This window comes from Phoca vitulina, unplaced genomic scaffold, assembly GCF_004348235.1.
Source record: "Phoca vitulina isolate PV1807 unplaced genomic scaffold, GSC_HSeal_1.0 scaffold1, whole genome shotgun sequence".
Classification (NCBI taxonomy): Eukaryota; Metazoa; Chordata; class Mammalia; order Carnivora; family Phocidae; genus Phoca; species Phoca vitulina.
The window spans coordinates 108,223,227-108,238,392 of record NW_022589704.1 but is presented as its reverse complement, the minus strand read 5'-3'; the positions used below and the strand labels follow the sequence as shown (position 1 = coordinate 108,238,392).

Sequence of the window (15,166 nt, the reverse complement as noted above, 5' to 3'; positions counted from 1 at the left end):
TGGCCTCAGCTGTGGAGAGTTTAGCCTGGCTCAGTGATACAGGGGGTCCAGCCTGGCTGCACCTGGTTCCAGACCTGGGCAATTCCTGCCCAGCCTCACAGCTCCTTGGTGCCTCCCCAGGCCGGCTCTGCACATGGTCCTGCACATGGTGGGTCCTGGGCACCGAGGTCTCAGGAGAGGCCTCCTGCAGAGGTCAGGTGGGGCGTGATGAAAGGTCAAGGGCACCTCAGTGTGGCCAGTGCTGAATGCCTGGCACAGAGGGCAGTTTCCTCTGCCTACACCCCAAGTTCCCGAGCCACTCAGCAGGCCCCATCTCCCTGCCCAGGGGTAGGGGAGCTCCTCATTAGATGATTCATGGGGCTTTTCTGGAACAGTCATTCTTAAGGGGTGGAGGCTTGGCAGGGAGGGGGTGGGCAGACCCTCACCTTGCCAGGAAATCCTAGGCTGCCCTGAGGAGCACTGGGGACTCTCTGCTGCCCACCTTCCTGGCCAGCAGCCTTTAGCACTGCTGCTGCCACACCACACAACACACACCCCGTACCACACACACACACACACACACACACACCACATACCATACACATACCACACACACCACACATACATACCATACACACCATAGCACACACACACCCCGTACCACACACACACACACACACACCACACATACCGTATCACACACACACACACCACGCATCACATGTCACATACACACGTCGCATACCCCCTAGCACACACATACACCACAAACACCATACCACACATGCATCTCACACATCCCACATACACCCCCTATACCCCATACCACACACACATATACCATATGTACCATAGCACACACCCCCCCCACACATACCACACTATCCCATACCACATACACACACCACACACACCACATACATCACACAGAATGCACCCCACACATCCCACCCCCCATGCACACCAAATACCACACATACCACATACACCCCATGTACCCCCCACAGACACCACACAAAACACACGCACTGTACACACATACCACACAATACACACACCACACACACACATAACATATGCACAGAGACCAATATAGAAAAATAATATTAACAAAAGCAGATGTGGCCCCCCCCGGACCACCACGCACTCAGAAGCAGGCATATCCATGTGCACCTGTCCTCTTACTGCCATCCACGCAGCAACAGCAACACCCCACTCCTGGTTTGCACTCACTTATGGGCCCTGACTAAACAACTGAGACCCCAGGTGATAGGTCTTCCCTGTGCGTGCATGTCTGACCCCTGAGGCCCTAAGGGCTGAGAGACCAAGGAGGCATTGGCAGGGCCACCCATCGGAGCCCACCTTGAAGAGCTGGCTCCCTGCCTTTGCCCGGATGATGGTACCATGGCCCAGCTTGGTCCCTGCTGACTCCAGCTTGAATATCTCCCTCAGGAACTTGTTTTTGGAGGAGTAGACCAGGGTGAGGATATCTGTGCTCAGCACGTCTCGATTCTTCTCCAGGAAGCCTGTGGGGGAAGCAGAGCCCACCCGCAAGCCCAGTTCAGCCATCTTCTCTGACCCACAGGGGAAGGGGGGACAACAGGGTGGGGACTCTGGTCACCCCAGGATGCCCGGAGGAGCCCCCACTGAAGCTGCCCTCTCCACGCCTCCCTTGACCTCCCTGTCCAGTTGGAGAGCTCCTGCACCCAGGCCTGCACTCGGCTCTGCCCAGCACCAGTGTGTCACACCCACATCTAAACCTTCCAACCCCCGCACCTGCCAACCCCACCACCACCCCCTGTCTAAGCCGCTGCCATTCCTTCTGCCTGAATCGTTCCTTTGATCCCAGCCCACCCCTCTGCTCTCTGTCCCACCCTTCCCGGTTCATGGCCCCGGGGCCGGGACTGTCCTAAAGCCACACACTGCCGTGTCACCCTGCCTGAACCCTTTCTCTGCTATCCTGCCACCAGAGCACGCCTTCCTCATCTCGCCCTTCCTCAACTCCCGGGGCCCCTGTGGTCCTGCACTCCACTGGTGCCCAAAGCACCCCAGAGGCCCCAGCTCTCCCACCACCTCCAGCCCCCACCAGCCGCTGCTGGACACTCTTCCCTGCTTATCCAGCCCGGCCAGCTCCGGCTCATTCTTCAAGACCAGCTCAAGCATTGTCTATTCCCGGAGGCTCCCCAGGGCCCTCCTCAGGGCTCCCCTGGCCTCTGTGGGACCTTTCTTATGGGCCCTACTGCTCAGGTCAGGGGGTCGTCTGAAGACTTTCCCTCTGCTTTGCCAGCCACGGCCCCCCCTTGGTGCACCATGGACAGGAGTGGCTCAGGTCCCTCGACACCTCCAGCCCCAGCCATGACTGGAACTGCCAAGTACACTCTGAAGCCGACCAGCGGCCACAGCAGATGGCAGACGGTGCATCCCTTCAGGATACAGTTTAGATTTCCCTGCAGCGAGATGCCTGGGGGCTCTCATCAGGGCTCTGGCCCACTAAATTTCTGGGTGACCTTGAGCAAGTCTGATGCGGGCAACTGCTTATTCATATATAAAGGAGCTAAAAAGAAAAGAAGTTAAAGGACAGAGTGAGGAAGCCTCCCGCCCCCACCAAGAAGTCCTGAAAATCTGGCAGCCTGGTCATGTTCAGGCAGCTTGCAGTCCAGAGAGGGAGGCATGGCCACTCCTGCCCTCGTCCCTGAGTCCAGATGCAACTCTGGGAGCATCTGCATACACCCCCAGCCGGGGTCTGGGGTGGGGGGGTGGTTACTTCCAACCTCCTGTGAAACTAGTGAGGGGTGGCAGTTACTCTGCTTTTCCTGGGAGCCCAAAATGGAAGGAGGCTAGCATTCACACCACTTGTCTTACTGGCTCAAGGACAGGGTGGTGGCTTGCTGATTAGGAGGTCCTTAGGGCACATTTCCCTCCTCATTATGAGTTTACACTGCACAGGTCTTGGGCGTGAATGTGTGCCCTTAGGCCGCGTGTGCATGTGTGCGCGTGCGCGTGTGTGCTCTCTAACAGTAGGTTTAGGAACCAAGCGGGTCTGTGATTGCTAAGGAGGACCTGAGGGCTTGGGAGCCCGTAGCCCCTCCACCAGCCCTGTTCTGGGGTCCTGGAACGTCCTGCTAGGGCCAGGGGCCCCTCCAGCCTGAAGACTGAGAATCCAGAAATTGAGGAGGGGCAGTGTTATGGGCTGAGTTGCATCCCCCCCAAATCCATACGTTGAAATTCTAACCCTCAGTACCTCAGACTGTGACTATATGTGGAGATGGGGCCTTTACAGAGGCGATTAAGTTAAAATGAGGCTATTTGGGTGGCAGTAATCCAGTGTGACTGGTGTCCTATAAGAAGAGATTAGGACACAGATGCACAGAGACACTAAAGATGTCAGAGACATCAGAAGGAACCAACCACACTGACACCTTAATCTGGAACTTGGGGCCTCCAGAACCGTGAGGAAATGCATCTTTATTCCCACCTGGGGAGCTTTGGTTTGGCAGCCTTAGCCAGCTGCTAACACAGGCATGGCTCTGGCCATGGGTAAGAATGGACTTGCCCTAAAGTGGGACACAGGGTCACCGAGAAGGTGATGAAGAAGAGCTGCTTCTCAAAGCCAGGCTGGTGAGGGCTAGGGGCCTGCTGTATGGCTACACTCCTAGGACTTCTAGGGATGACCCCGCAAGGGCACAACCCTGAATTTCCTCCCCCACTCTACCCCTTTAAGTCACCCCACCTTTTAGGGGGATGCTCTGTGCAAACCTACACAGCCTGGTGTGGGGTTAGGGAGACTGAGACGGGGGGAAGGAAGCTGATTTTCCCCACCTCTCCCCCCAGTGCCTATGAGGGGGAAGGCACTGTACCAGGAGCTCCAGGGGCACCATGAAGCCTCACAGAACTGGGGGTGACTGGAGCGAGCATGTGCTGTGCACACAAACCCTTCTCCCAGCTACATGCTGGGGAGGCTGCCCTCTGCAGATGGAGGGTGAGCAGACACTTGGTGGCACTCTGTGCTTCTCCAGGCTTAGGCAGAGCCTCCCCAACCCAGGGTGTTCTCAAAGGGAGGGTTGCATTGAGGCACCCCAGACTCAACCCCCCAGTAGGCAGAGTAAGTGGGGCTTAGCTCATCAGCACAGCATGGCACCCAAAGAAAAACTAGTAAGCTCAGCTTTAATGAACATTAATAGAATTTTAGAAATTCAGAAAGTCTACAAAGAAGCTGTCTTAATCTTAGCATACACAACAATAGTTTCATGTCACTTCAAATAATAAAACTTAGCCTTGAATTGTCCATGGAGGTTGGGATGGACTCAGTGTCTTGTGTTCTGGGACCCTGTAGGTCCCACTGGCTCTGGTCTCTCCCTTTCTGAAGAGCCCCAAAGCCAGGGTCAGGTGGGGACTATGAAGGAGCCACCACCTTCTCATTGTACAACAGAAAAGATCCCCTGACCTCCTAACACCTCACCTCTTCTATGCGAAAATGTCAGCCCTCCTACTGCCTTGTCTCTCCAACTGAAAAATATGCATGGATCATCCCTGACTTTGAGTTTCCAGTTAAACAGACCAGAGCTCCTCCTCATTTCTTCATATGAGCCACAGAGAGAGCTGCTACGGCCGCCTGACTCATTGTCCTGACCACAGCTGCACACTGACTACCTTTCTTATTTTTCTAAGCACACCAAAAGGTTTAACCACCCCAGACCTTTATTTCTCCAGTCAAAACCATGCCTGAGCTTATCATAGCATAAATAAAAATTAACTCAAAATGAATCAAAGACCTAAATGAAAAGTTAAAACTAAAAAAACTCTTGGAAGAATACACAGAGGTAAATCTTGGGTCAGACAATGATTTCTTAGTCATGACACCAAAAGCATGAGCAACAAAAGAAGAAAAAGATACTTGGACTTTATCAAAATGAAACACTTTTGTGCTTCAAAAGACACTATCAAGAAGTGAAAAGATGACCCAGAGAGCAGGAGAAAATATTTGCAAATTACATATCTGATAAGGTACTTATATCCAGAATATATAAAGAACTCTTACAACTCAACGAAAAAAAGACAACTAATTAAAACATGGGCAAAGAGTTTGAACAGACATTTCTCCAAAGATGATATACAAATGAGCAATAAGCACACGAAAAGATGCTTAACATCATTACGCATCAGGGAAACACAAACCAACATTATACTGAGAGACCACTTCAAAGCCACTGGGATGGCTAAAATAAAAAAAACAGATAATAGCAAGTGTTGGTGAGGATGTGGAAAAATTAGAGCCTTCATTTGTTGCTGGTGGGAATGTGAGTTAGTGCAGCCACTTTGGAAAACAGTTGGGTGGTTACTCAAAAAGCTAAATGTAGAATTACCATATGACCCAGTACATACCACAAAGAAGTGAAAACATTTGTCTACATAAAAACTTGCACATGAGCGTTCATGGCAGCATTATTCATAATAGCCAAAAGGTGGAAACAACCCAAATGTTCATCAAGTGATAAAGGGATAAATGAAATGTGCTATATTCACACAGTGGAACATGATCATACTGCAATATAAAGAAACAATTTCCTGACACATGCTATGACATGGACGAACCTTAAAAACATTATGCTAAATGAAAGAAGCCAGCCACAAAGACCACACATTGCATGGTTCCATTTGTATGAAATGTCCAGAATAGGTAAATCCATAGGGACAGAAATTAGTGGTTGCCCAGGATTGGGGGAAAATGCAGATTGATGGCTAATGGGAGGTTTCATTTTGGAGTGATGAAAATGTTGTAAACTTACGGCAATGATTATACAACTCTGTGAATATACTAAAGACCATTGAGTTATACAGTTAAAATGGGAGATAATATGGTATGTGAATGATATCTCAATAGAGCTAACACTAAAAAACAAAACAAACCATGCATGGTCCATTCCATTCCCTCTTTCCCATTGCTTGCTCTGCAAAATGACCTTGTTCTCTCGGCTTTCTTCCCATGGCCTTCCTGGAATGATCCAGATTTGGAAGGAAGGGGAAATAGAGAGGAGCTGCACCTACCTTCTGTCTGGTAGTACACCTCGCCCGCAAAGTGGGTGATGCCAAATCTGGCATCGTGGATGTTCCTGGGCTGCAAGAAGGCCTTGTTGTTGGCATGGACATTGTTCAGTTTTTGCAGCATGGTGGTATCTGTCCCCTGGAAGAGCACAGACACCCTATGGGCCGACGTCCCAGAATCCAGCCATGGGGAGGTCAGCTGACACATCCACAGGGCTCACGGGCTCCCTCACAGGGGCAAAGCAACTGGGCTCAGAATGGCTGAGGACCCTTCTACAGATGGGAAACTGCTGCCCAGGGATTGGTGGCTGGTCGCAGTGAGCGAGGACCGAGCTGGGAGCAGAGATGGGGTCTGCCACCCTCCACCTGCCAGCTCTCCTGCTCCACCCTTCCTTACAATTATCCAGGGACGCTGACCCTGGATTCACCCTTCTCTGGACTCCGAGCTCTTACAGACTGCTTTGAAAATCTACCTCCCTAAGGACAGGCGGAGTTCCTTGAGGGCGAGCAGGCAAACATTTCCATCTCTTGCACCTTGCAGCCCTTGGCCTGCGGGTGCTTAGCAAGCCCCTCCTGGGGTGAGTTCTTGGAGTAGATAATCAGTGACTGCAGGTCCTGCTTCTGGGGAGGGGGAGGGGAGTGGGGGGGTGGTCAGTGAGCCTCCCTGTAGGAGGTGGACCTAGCAGGCGAGGAGGTTGCTTAGGCTGGGGCTGGTCTGCTAACGCCTGGCAGAGGTTTTGGCAACCCAGGGACCCATGGGCTACCCTAGGGGAGTTTCCCAACCTCAAGGGCAAGAGCCATGAGCGGGGGTCTCCACCTGAGGGTCGGCAGGCTCAGGGGTTTACCTGTGGGAAGTGGCTCTCTTCGTCCAGGAGGGAGATGATGCTCATGGGCTTGAGGGCCAGCAGGTCCAGGGTGGGCCGATTGTCGTTGTAGTGGATGTAGTCCCAGGCAATGTTCTCCGAGAGGTACTCCTCCTGCTCCATGGTGAACACGTGCTGCACGAAGAACTGCTGCAGGTGCTCGTTGGCAAAGTTGATGCAGAGCTGCTCAAAGCTGTGGAGGGAATGCACACCCAGACGTGGAGCACGGTTAGCCCTGTCCCTGTCGCCGCTGGCAGGAACCGCGGGCCCCCAACCATTTGCATCCAGCCTCACGTGCATGCCCGAGGATGCACATCCCCACACACGTGTACTGCCTCTTCCCTCTGTCTCTGCCACCATCACCTCCTCCAGCCCGTGGCAAACAGACTAAGAGAATGTCATCAAGAGACCTTCCTTAGGGGACCAGGTGTCCCGTAGCAGCCCCAGCCCCAGGGGCAAGAGGCCTGGGTGCTGAGATGAGCTTCTGGAGACCCGGTAACGGTGATGCCTGCTGGGCTCCTTTGTATCAGTCAGACACACTGCTTACTCCCGCCCCATCCTCCAGCTGCTCTTCCTCCTGGGCACCCCACCTCGGAAATGATCCCTCCATTCATCACCCCTGGCTCAAGTCACCTTGGTCAAGAACCAAGGGGTCACGCTTGACACCTCTCCCTGCCTCCTCCCCAGTTCCAATCAGCTGCCAAAGTCTGGTCCCTGCTTTCTCCATCACAGCACCCTGACCTGTGTACTCCCTTCCACTCCCATGGCAGAGGCCTGTGTCCAGACTCCTTTATTCCCCCCCCACCCCGGGAAACCCAGGGGTGGCCTCCAGGGGCTCTCCCTGCATCCCCCCATCTCCATGTGCCACTAGGGGGAGCTCTTTGGCCAGCAGCCCCATTGTCCCCCTGCTTCCAATCGTCCCAGGTTTCTCCGCTGTTTTCAGATCCCCTCAGACAGAGACATAGTACAAAGCCTTCCTGCATCTCCCAGGGAGTGGCCTGGGTCACCGTAGCCTCCTTCCCTCGATGCTGTGAAGGCACCCACTTCTTCCCTGCCTCTGAGTGGTCACACGTTTGCTGCCACCCTCCTCTCTTTCCTCATTACCCGCCTAGTTTTGTTCAACCCTTGGCTCTCACTTAGGCCTTTCTTCCTCAGGATGGGTTGCCCATTTACGCAAATCCTCATCATACGTGAGACTGGTCGTTCAACCCCTGTTAACCCAAGAGGTGAGGGGACAGGTCCACCGTGTCCCCCACTCCCAGCACGCTGCCTGGAGAGCGCTCAGTGGCCACCTGCAGGAGGGGACTGCAGCTCTGTAGTAAACACAGCTTGTGGCTCCTCCAAGGAGGGGCCCCGGTATAAATGACCGGATCCCCCTTAACCAATTATTCATCCACCTCCAAGGTGTCCAATGTGCGTGGTCTGCTCAGCCTGTCCCTCTTGGGGACAGAAACCAATGATCTGAATCACACTTGAGTTTCCTGTGCCTGAGAGCTGCCCTACACTGGGCTTAGTTCTGCCAGCCCTGCCCATCCCCCCGGTGCACAGGGAGCAGGTCTTCGCCCTGCCCTCCCAGCTGACTGGGGAGGCAGCAATCCCAGAGTGTCCCTGCTTGCTTGTCCTGAGGTCCTCGTTGTCCTCATCTGTTGTTCTCCTGCCACCTGATAATGCCCCAGGGCATCACTCGTCCTCATTTGGCTCCACTGCCTGACTCTCTCAGCACCCTGTCCACCCCCCTCCCCAGCCTTCATCAGTCCCAGCTAGGCATCAGTTTTCTGACCTGCCTCCTGCTCTGGCTCCTGGGCCTCCAGTCTGGGGTGCTGGGACACTGGGACACAGGGTCAGGGGTGTCCTGCCTTGCCTTACCCTTGCCAAACTCCAAAGTCAGGGATGGTCACATGTCCCCTACTTTCCCCCATTGCCTAGCACGATAGCTCATCTAGAGATGCAGTTGAATCAATGCTGCTGATTTCCATTTTCACCCCAGCCTCATGTGATCATTCACTTTAATTCCTTAGGAGAGCAGACGGCTCAAGAGAGGTGACAAATGCTGGGACTTCAGCCTGGCGCTTGGGGATGCTTGTAGCTAGCTGTGTGGGGTGTCAGGGGAGGTGCACAGACTGTCTTGCTGCAGACAGATTCAGGCCTGCAGAGCAGAATCGCATCTGGGAAAAGGTAGGAGGGGTCCCTGCTCCCGGTCTCGTTGGGGGAGGAATGGTTACCCTCCAGCTTGCTCAGTTAGAGAGGAGCTAAGCTGATCTCCCCCATTCTCTGACAGCAGGTGAACTGAGATCTTCATACCTATTGTTCTGGAAATTTTCAAAGCCAAATATGTCCAGGAGGCCGATGGCTCTTCGCACATTTTTGGGGTCCTGGGCAGGTGGAGTGAAAATTGCAGTGTTGATCTTCTTGACAATCCACAGGAAGAGGTGCCCATAGATGCCCTGAGGAGACATGGGGTAAAGCCCATGGGCTTTGAAGCATAAGAGGAAGGCGACCCCTGATCTCTAAGCTCACCTGCAAAGGCTGCTCGCACACTGGATCTCATGGACCTACTGAGGGGCACTCTCCCTACTTTAAAGGCAAGAAGCTGAAGCCCAGAGAGGCTGGGAAGCCCACTGTCACCAGACAGGTGACTGGCAGAGTCAGGACTTGCCCAGCCATCTCTGCTCTTGCCTGCTCTCCCCCAGCAGGGCAAGGAGCTGTGTTCAACAGAGAGACACATGGACCCCTTCTCCCACAGCTCTGTACCTTGACAAAGGCGTCCCTCCGGTCTGCAGCCTGGGTGATGTTCAAGGGCCTGGTGACAAACTCCCCTCGGATGATGATGGAATGCTTGACCAGACAGTCCTGGAGTGCCTGGTACTCCACCTGGAAAGGCAGGTGGCAACTGGCATCACAGCTATTGGGGGGCAGGGCCTGGCTCCGGGGCTCGGACCTACTTAGGTCACGTCTTGTTCTCTCTTGTGACCAAACACCCTATGCCCAAGGCCTGAGGGTGGGAGATGCCTGTGGGGCCATCCAGCAGGGCCAGGCCAGATGGAAGCTGGAGTCAGTGTCCTGGGCAGGCCCTCGCCCAGTTCCAGTCTAAGCACCAGGATGTCAAGAGTGTTCAGGAAGGATGCACAAGCTGGGTGGGTCCTGGGCATGCTGGCTGCTTGGTTTACCAGCTCTGTGCTAGTCTTCCAGGGGCTGGGGAAGGGGCTGGGGCCATAAGCAGACCTGGGAAAACAATGGGCGGGGAGGGCTCTGAGGCCAGGCCATTGGCCTCTGGATATGCCCCAACCGAAGCCACTCCTGCTTCGGCCTAAGGGAGCAAGAGGATTCTGGATGGGCCAGTCCCTCTCACCATGCAGGGAACACTGAGCCAGCAAGAACCCAAAGAACCCTGAATCAAATAAAGAACATTAGCAGCAAAATGTGATTGCTTTGCTTGTTTGCTTCTTTTTTTTTTTTTTTTTAAGATTTTATTTATTTATTCATGAGAGACAGAGGCAGAGGGAGAAGCAGGCTCCTCGCGGAGCAGGGAGCCCGATGTGGGACTCGATCCCAGGACCCTGGGATCATGACCTGAGCCGAAGGCAGACGCTTAACCGACTGAGCCACCCAGGCCTCCTTGCTTGTTTGCTTCTGATGCTATCAACTTCCCACCAGAACTGTCAATGGGGTGTGATGTGGAAGACATTATAATGTCCCCAGGGCAAAGATATTTCTCCACCCAGTGCCTGCTGTTCTTCCTCCAAGTCCAGGCTCCATTTGGTCTCTGTACTAACCTGGAGGGCTAATGGTATGAGCACATTCCACTTCCCCAGAATAGCACAACTCACGGAGAAGGTGGGGACTTGTTGAAGGGAGGTAGGGAAGGGTCCAGCGTAAGGGCCCTGGGTTATGTGGCCGTGTGGGGAGAGCTTGGGGACTGCGTGGGGTGGGGAGTGAGGATGCTGAGTGAAGGCCACTGAAGAACAGGGGGCGGGGGGGGGGGTGACACAAGAAAAGAGAAGAAATGTGTTAAAGCCAGACTGATCATTTCGTTGCTTTGTTAAAGATTAGCTCACATGGCTTCCCATCCTGCTTCCCACCCCCAATGCCTGCAGTGCCCAGATGGGTGCAGGGGTTGAGTTGAGAGCCTGGGGAGAGGGGTGGGGGGCAGGAGTGGGAGCCTGGGAAGGGTTAATGACAACCAGGGGTTGGGGGGCTATGAGCCCAGGCCCCTGGGGCCCCTCACAGACATGGAAGCTTGACGTCACAATGGCAGAGCTACCTCCAGTAACTTGAGCACAGTGGGAAAGGCCGGCGTGTCCATCACGTCAGAGGAATCCAGGTTCTCGAAGACTGCAGCTGGGGAGAGAAGCAGGGGAGAGAGCGGTGAAGCGGCCTGAAGGGATGGGACAGGGGCCCCAGGAGAGCCTGAGCCGGGGGCAGCCCCAGATCCAGCTATTATAGGCACCTGTCGCTGGGTGGGAGGCACTGCTTCTCCCAGACCTTCTCTTCGGGAGACAAGGTCCCTGGGGATTACCAGCCCCTTCGCTGTGAAGGAATGTAACAGACTGCTTCCCCCTCTGCTCAGCGAGATCGTGGCTCTGCCTCAAAGGGAAGTTTGAGGAAATGAAGGCTGGTGCTGGTGCAGGCGGGGTGGGGTCTACTAAGGAACAGGATGAGCATCGGCCCCCTTCACTCTACTCTGCTGTCCACGGAAACCTAGGCCTGCCTTCCTTCAGTCAGTCACACAAGCGGACATTAACAGGGCACAGCTATAGGCCAGGCCCAGCCCTACTGCAAGAGTCTCCCGACCGGTCTCTCCAGTTCAGTCCCCATCTTCCAGCCACCTCCGCTCAGGGGGGCTGCCAGGCCTGGGGACAGGGGCAGTGTTGTTCCTGTGCATATATTTTTTCTTTTTTAAACTTGAATAAATTATAAAATAAAGCATATAGATAAAAAAAGTATATAGAACCCAAAGGCCCTGTGCTACTTGCTGGGAATTCCATAAATGGAGAGACCTGGCCCTGCCTGGGGTGCTGTGCATCCAAGAAGGGAGGCAGGAAGCAAATGATGGTGTCATATGCTGTTCCAGGTGCTGAGACCAAAGGGGGCCGGGAGCAGCCCTACTGTCATTATAATAAATAATGACTCAGTTAACACCGTGAAACCACTACTACAGCCAAGATACAGAGCCTGGCCCACACCTGAAGCCCTCACAGTCCTTTCCTGCTAAGACCTGCGTTCCTCCCCACTCACTCATGGAAACCACTTCCTTGCTTTCCATTATCCTTTTACTACCTAAATATTGATCTGAAACAGCATTTAATTTCAGCTGTTTTTAAATTTTGTGTTAAGGGTGATCTAATTGAATGTCTGATCTTGTAGATCAGCCTGGTTTCACCCTCAACATCACATTTGTAATACTCTTCCATGTTCCAGTGCCCCCTGTGTGCAAGTCAGCGCCCACCTGTCACCTGCAGAAGTGCCCAGTTCAGTTGATAGATCCTATGGGCACAGTGACAACTCACCTGGAGATTTCCTTATGTGGTGCGAGAGGGGGTTCAAGTTCATGGAACAGTTTACTGAAAAGTCTGTCCTTTCCTCACTGCTCTGTGAATTGGTGTCCTTCGTGAATTCTAGAATCAGCCATTGTTCCTTCCAATATTGCCTTTGCCCCATTCTTTCTCTCGTCTTTTAGCATGTCAATTAAAAGTATGTTACTGTTTCTCACTTGTCCTCCACATCTCCTACTCTCTCTTATGTTTTCCACCCTTCTGTGTCTCTATGCTGTGTCCTGACTTTTCCTCCACTCACACATCCCCTCTCCATGTGTATAAAACTGGCTTTTTGGGGCACCTGGGTGGCTCAGTCGGTTAAGCGTCTGCCTTCGGCTCAGGTCATGATTTCAGGGTCCTGGGATCCAGCCCCACATTAGGCTCCCTGCTCAGCGGGGAGTCTGCTTCTCCTTCTCTCTCTCCCCCAGCTCACGCTCACTCTCTCTCTCTCTCTAATAAATAAATAAAAATTAAAAAAAAAAAAAACCTGGCTGTTAAAACATCCATTGAGTTCTTCATTTTGGTTTTTATTTATTTATTTATTTATTTTATATTTTAGAATTTCTATGTGGCTCCTTTTAAAATCTATAACGCCACATTTTCCATTTTCAGTTCCCTGTCTAAATTTTCAAGCTTGGCTTTTTCTTTTCTTGAACACAGCCACACGTAGATGCTTTGTGGTTTGTGTCCAATAATCCCAACATCTGAAATCTTTGTGGCTCTATTTCTATTGTCTATTATTTCTGCTGGTGTTTGCTCATGATGTCTTATTTCCTCGTTCCTACTTATCTTTGGCTGCATGTTGGGTGTTAAATTTGAAAAACTGTCCGAAGGAATAATGTGTAATCTAGGTTGATGCTATTTTCCTCCAGAGAGGAACTTCCATCAGATGCTTGGAGGCACTAACAGGCCAGGACACCCTGATGCCCAGACCACCTGGATGCTTACAAATGGGTTTGCAAGTTCATGCATGGCTTTGTTTACTCGGTCACCCTTAACCTAAGGGGGTAGCCCTTTAGGGTCCCTGCTACAACAGGGGGATGATCAGAGTTTTCATCTTTGGACAGCCTTAAGCTTTGACATCTTCCCTTGAACCCCGTGAGACCTCCAAAATCGTAGCTATAATTTTCAATGAATTTTTCCAGGACAGGGTTAGACCATGTGATCTTGGCAGGCTCTTGAGGTGAGAACTCCCAGAGATTTCTTCCTCCTCCTGTCCCGGTCCCCCCTCCTCTTCCTCCCCAGGGGGTGCAGTTTGGGTGGAAACAGCATTACCCATAAACTTCACGTTGCCCAGGTGGAGGATGGCCGCCAGCAGCTTGCTGAGGTCCCAATTCTCCGAATCAGAGAACATGAGGATCTTCATGGCGGAGCGGACGTGGGCGTAGTCCTTGGCGTCATTGACGCCCTCACAGGAGGTGCAGTTTCCCTGGAGGATCGGCCACGTCAGCATTCTGGGGGCCACCCCCCACCCCACCTCCTCCATCGTAGGGCTAGCAAGGCAGAGATGTGTCAGGGACTCAGGCAAGGGCCCCTAATAAGTGACACTTCATAGGCCCCGGGCGGACTCTGAGAGGCCACCTGGAGGCCGGAGCTCCGAAAATGCACAAAAGTACTGCGGGAGGTGGAATCACGATGACATAGACACAGCGTGCCTGGGCTTTGCAGCCGGCGCTGGCATCATTCAGCGTCTCCGAGCCTCTATTTGTCACCCATCCCCCGTAATGCCTGCCTTACCCTCTCTGGGGAATCCTGGGAGTTCATTCCTTTAACAAACACCTTCCAGGGCTCCCTGTGTGCCAGGCCCTGTGCTACTCGCTGGGAATTCCGTAAACGGAGAGACCTGGCCCTGCCTGGGGTGCTGTGCATCCAAGAAGGGAGGAAGGAAGCAAATGATGGTGTCATATGCTGTTCCAGGTGCTGAGACCAAAGGGGGCCGGGAGCAGCCCTACCGGGAAGCAGGGAAAACTTCCTGGAGGTGGAACCTGAGCAGCACAGGGAGCCGGCGGTCTAGGCAGTGAACAGCGGAGCTAGGCTGGGAGGTGGAGACAGGGACAGGGCTTGCAAGGAAGGTGGGGTCCGGAGGCACTTGGAAAGCATGCCAAGGAGCCGCAGGGAGCCCCTGCAGAATTGTAGTCCAAGACGTGATCTGTCAGCCTTGCACCGTGGAAGGTCGGCAGAAGGGATGGTAAGTTAGGGGTCAAGTCTGGCGACAGGGAGGATGCGGGAGAAAACTACCACCAGGATCCAGGAAGAAATGAGGAAGGCCTCCAGGCAGTGAACACAGGAAGGGTTAGGCAGGAGAGATTCAAAAGGTGGAACTCCACCATCCCCTTTTCAACAACCTTGAGCTGGCGCGGGGATGCAGCCCAGAGCAAGAGCAAGGTCCCCGCTTTGCTAGAGTTCAAGTTCTACAGGCACCTACAAGGATGGGCGTTTGGAATGAAATCGAGGAAGGAGAAGCGTGGTTACGACTCTCCGTCACCTACTGGAACCTCGGTCTGCAGGATCCAGAGAAAGCTGAGGTGTGTGGGGAAGGACTATGCGTTCAGCAGAGAATAAGGAAGCACACGGACAAGGGTAAGTCTCTGAGCGTCGTTAAGAACAGAAGAAGGGTGGAGTGGAAGATGGAAAAGGGCGACCCTCAATCCCTGCCTCAGGGCTTTTCTGGGGCTGTAAACCACAGGCGGAGCAGGAACCAGCCCTCCTCTTTCTCCTTTCGCTATTGAGAGACGCGGCGGGGGGGGG

At 53.3% G+C, this 15,166-nt stretch overlaps 1 protein-coding gene across 1 annotated transcript in view; it reads right to left on the bottom strand.

Moving 5' to 3' along the window:
- Positions 1-15,166, bottom strand: part of MYO7B (myosin VIIB) — a 74,528-nt gene that overhangs the window by 41,724 nt on the left and 17,638 nt on the right. The window contains exons 7-13 of the mRNA XM_032406092.1: positions 13,694-13,847; positions 11,146-11,222; positions 9,636-9,755; positions 9,186-9,328; positions 6,867-7,077; positions 6,025-6,160; positions 1,342-1,505 (exon numbers count right to left, since the gene is read on the bottom strand). Of these exons, the coding sequence (XP_032261983.1) occupies positions 1,342-1,505; positions 6,025-6,160; positions 6,867-7,077; positions 9,186-9,328; positions 9,636-9,755; positions 11,146-11,222; positions 13,694-13,847 (1,005 nt within the window). The remainder of the gene's footprint in view (positions 1-1,341; positions 1,506-6,024; positions 6,161-6,866; positions 7,078-9,185; positions 9,329-9,635; positions 9,756-11,145; positions 11,223-13,693; positions 13,848-15,166) is intronic.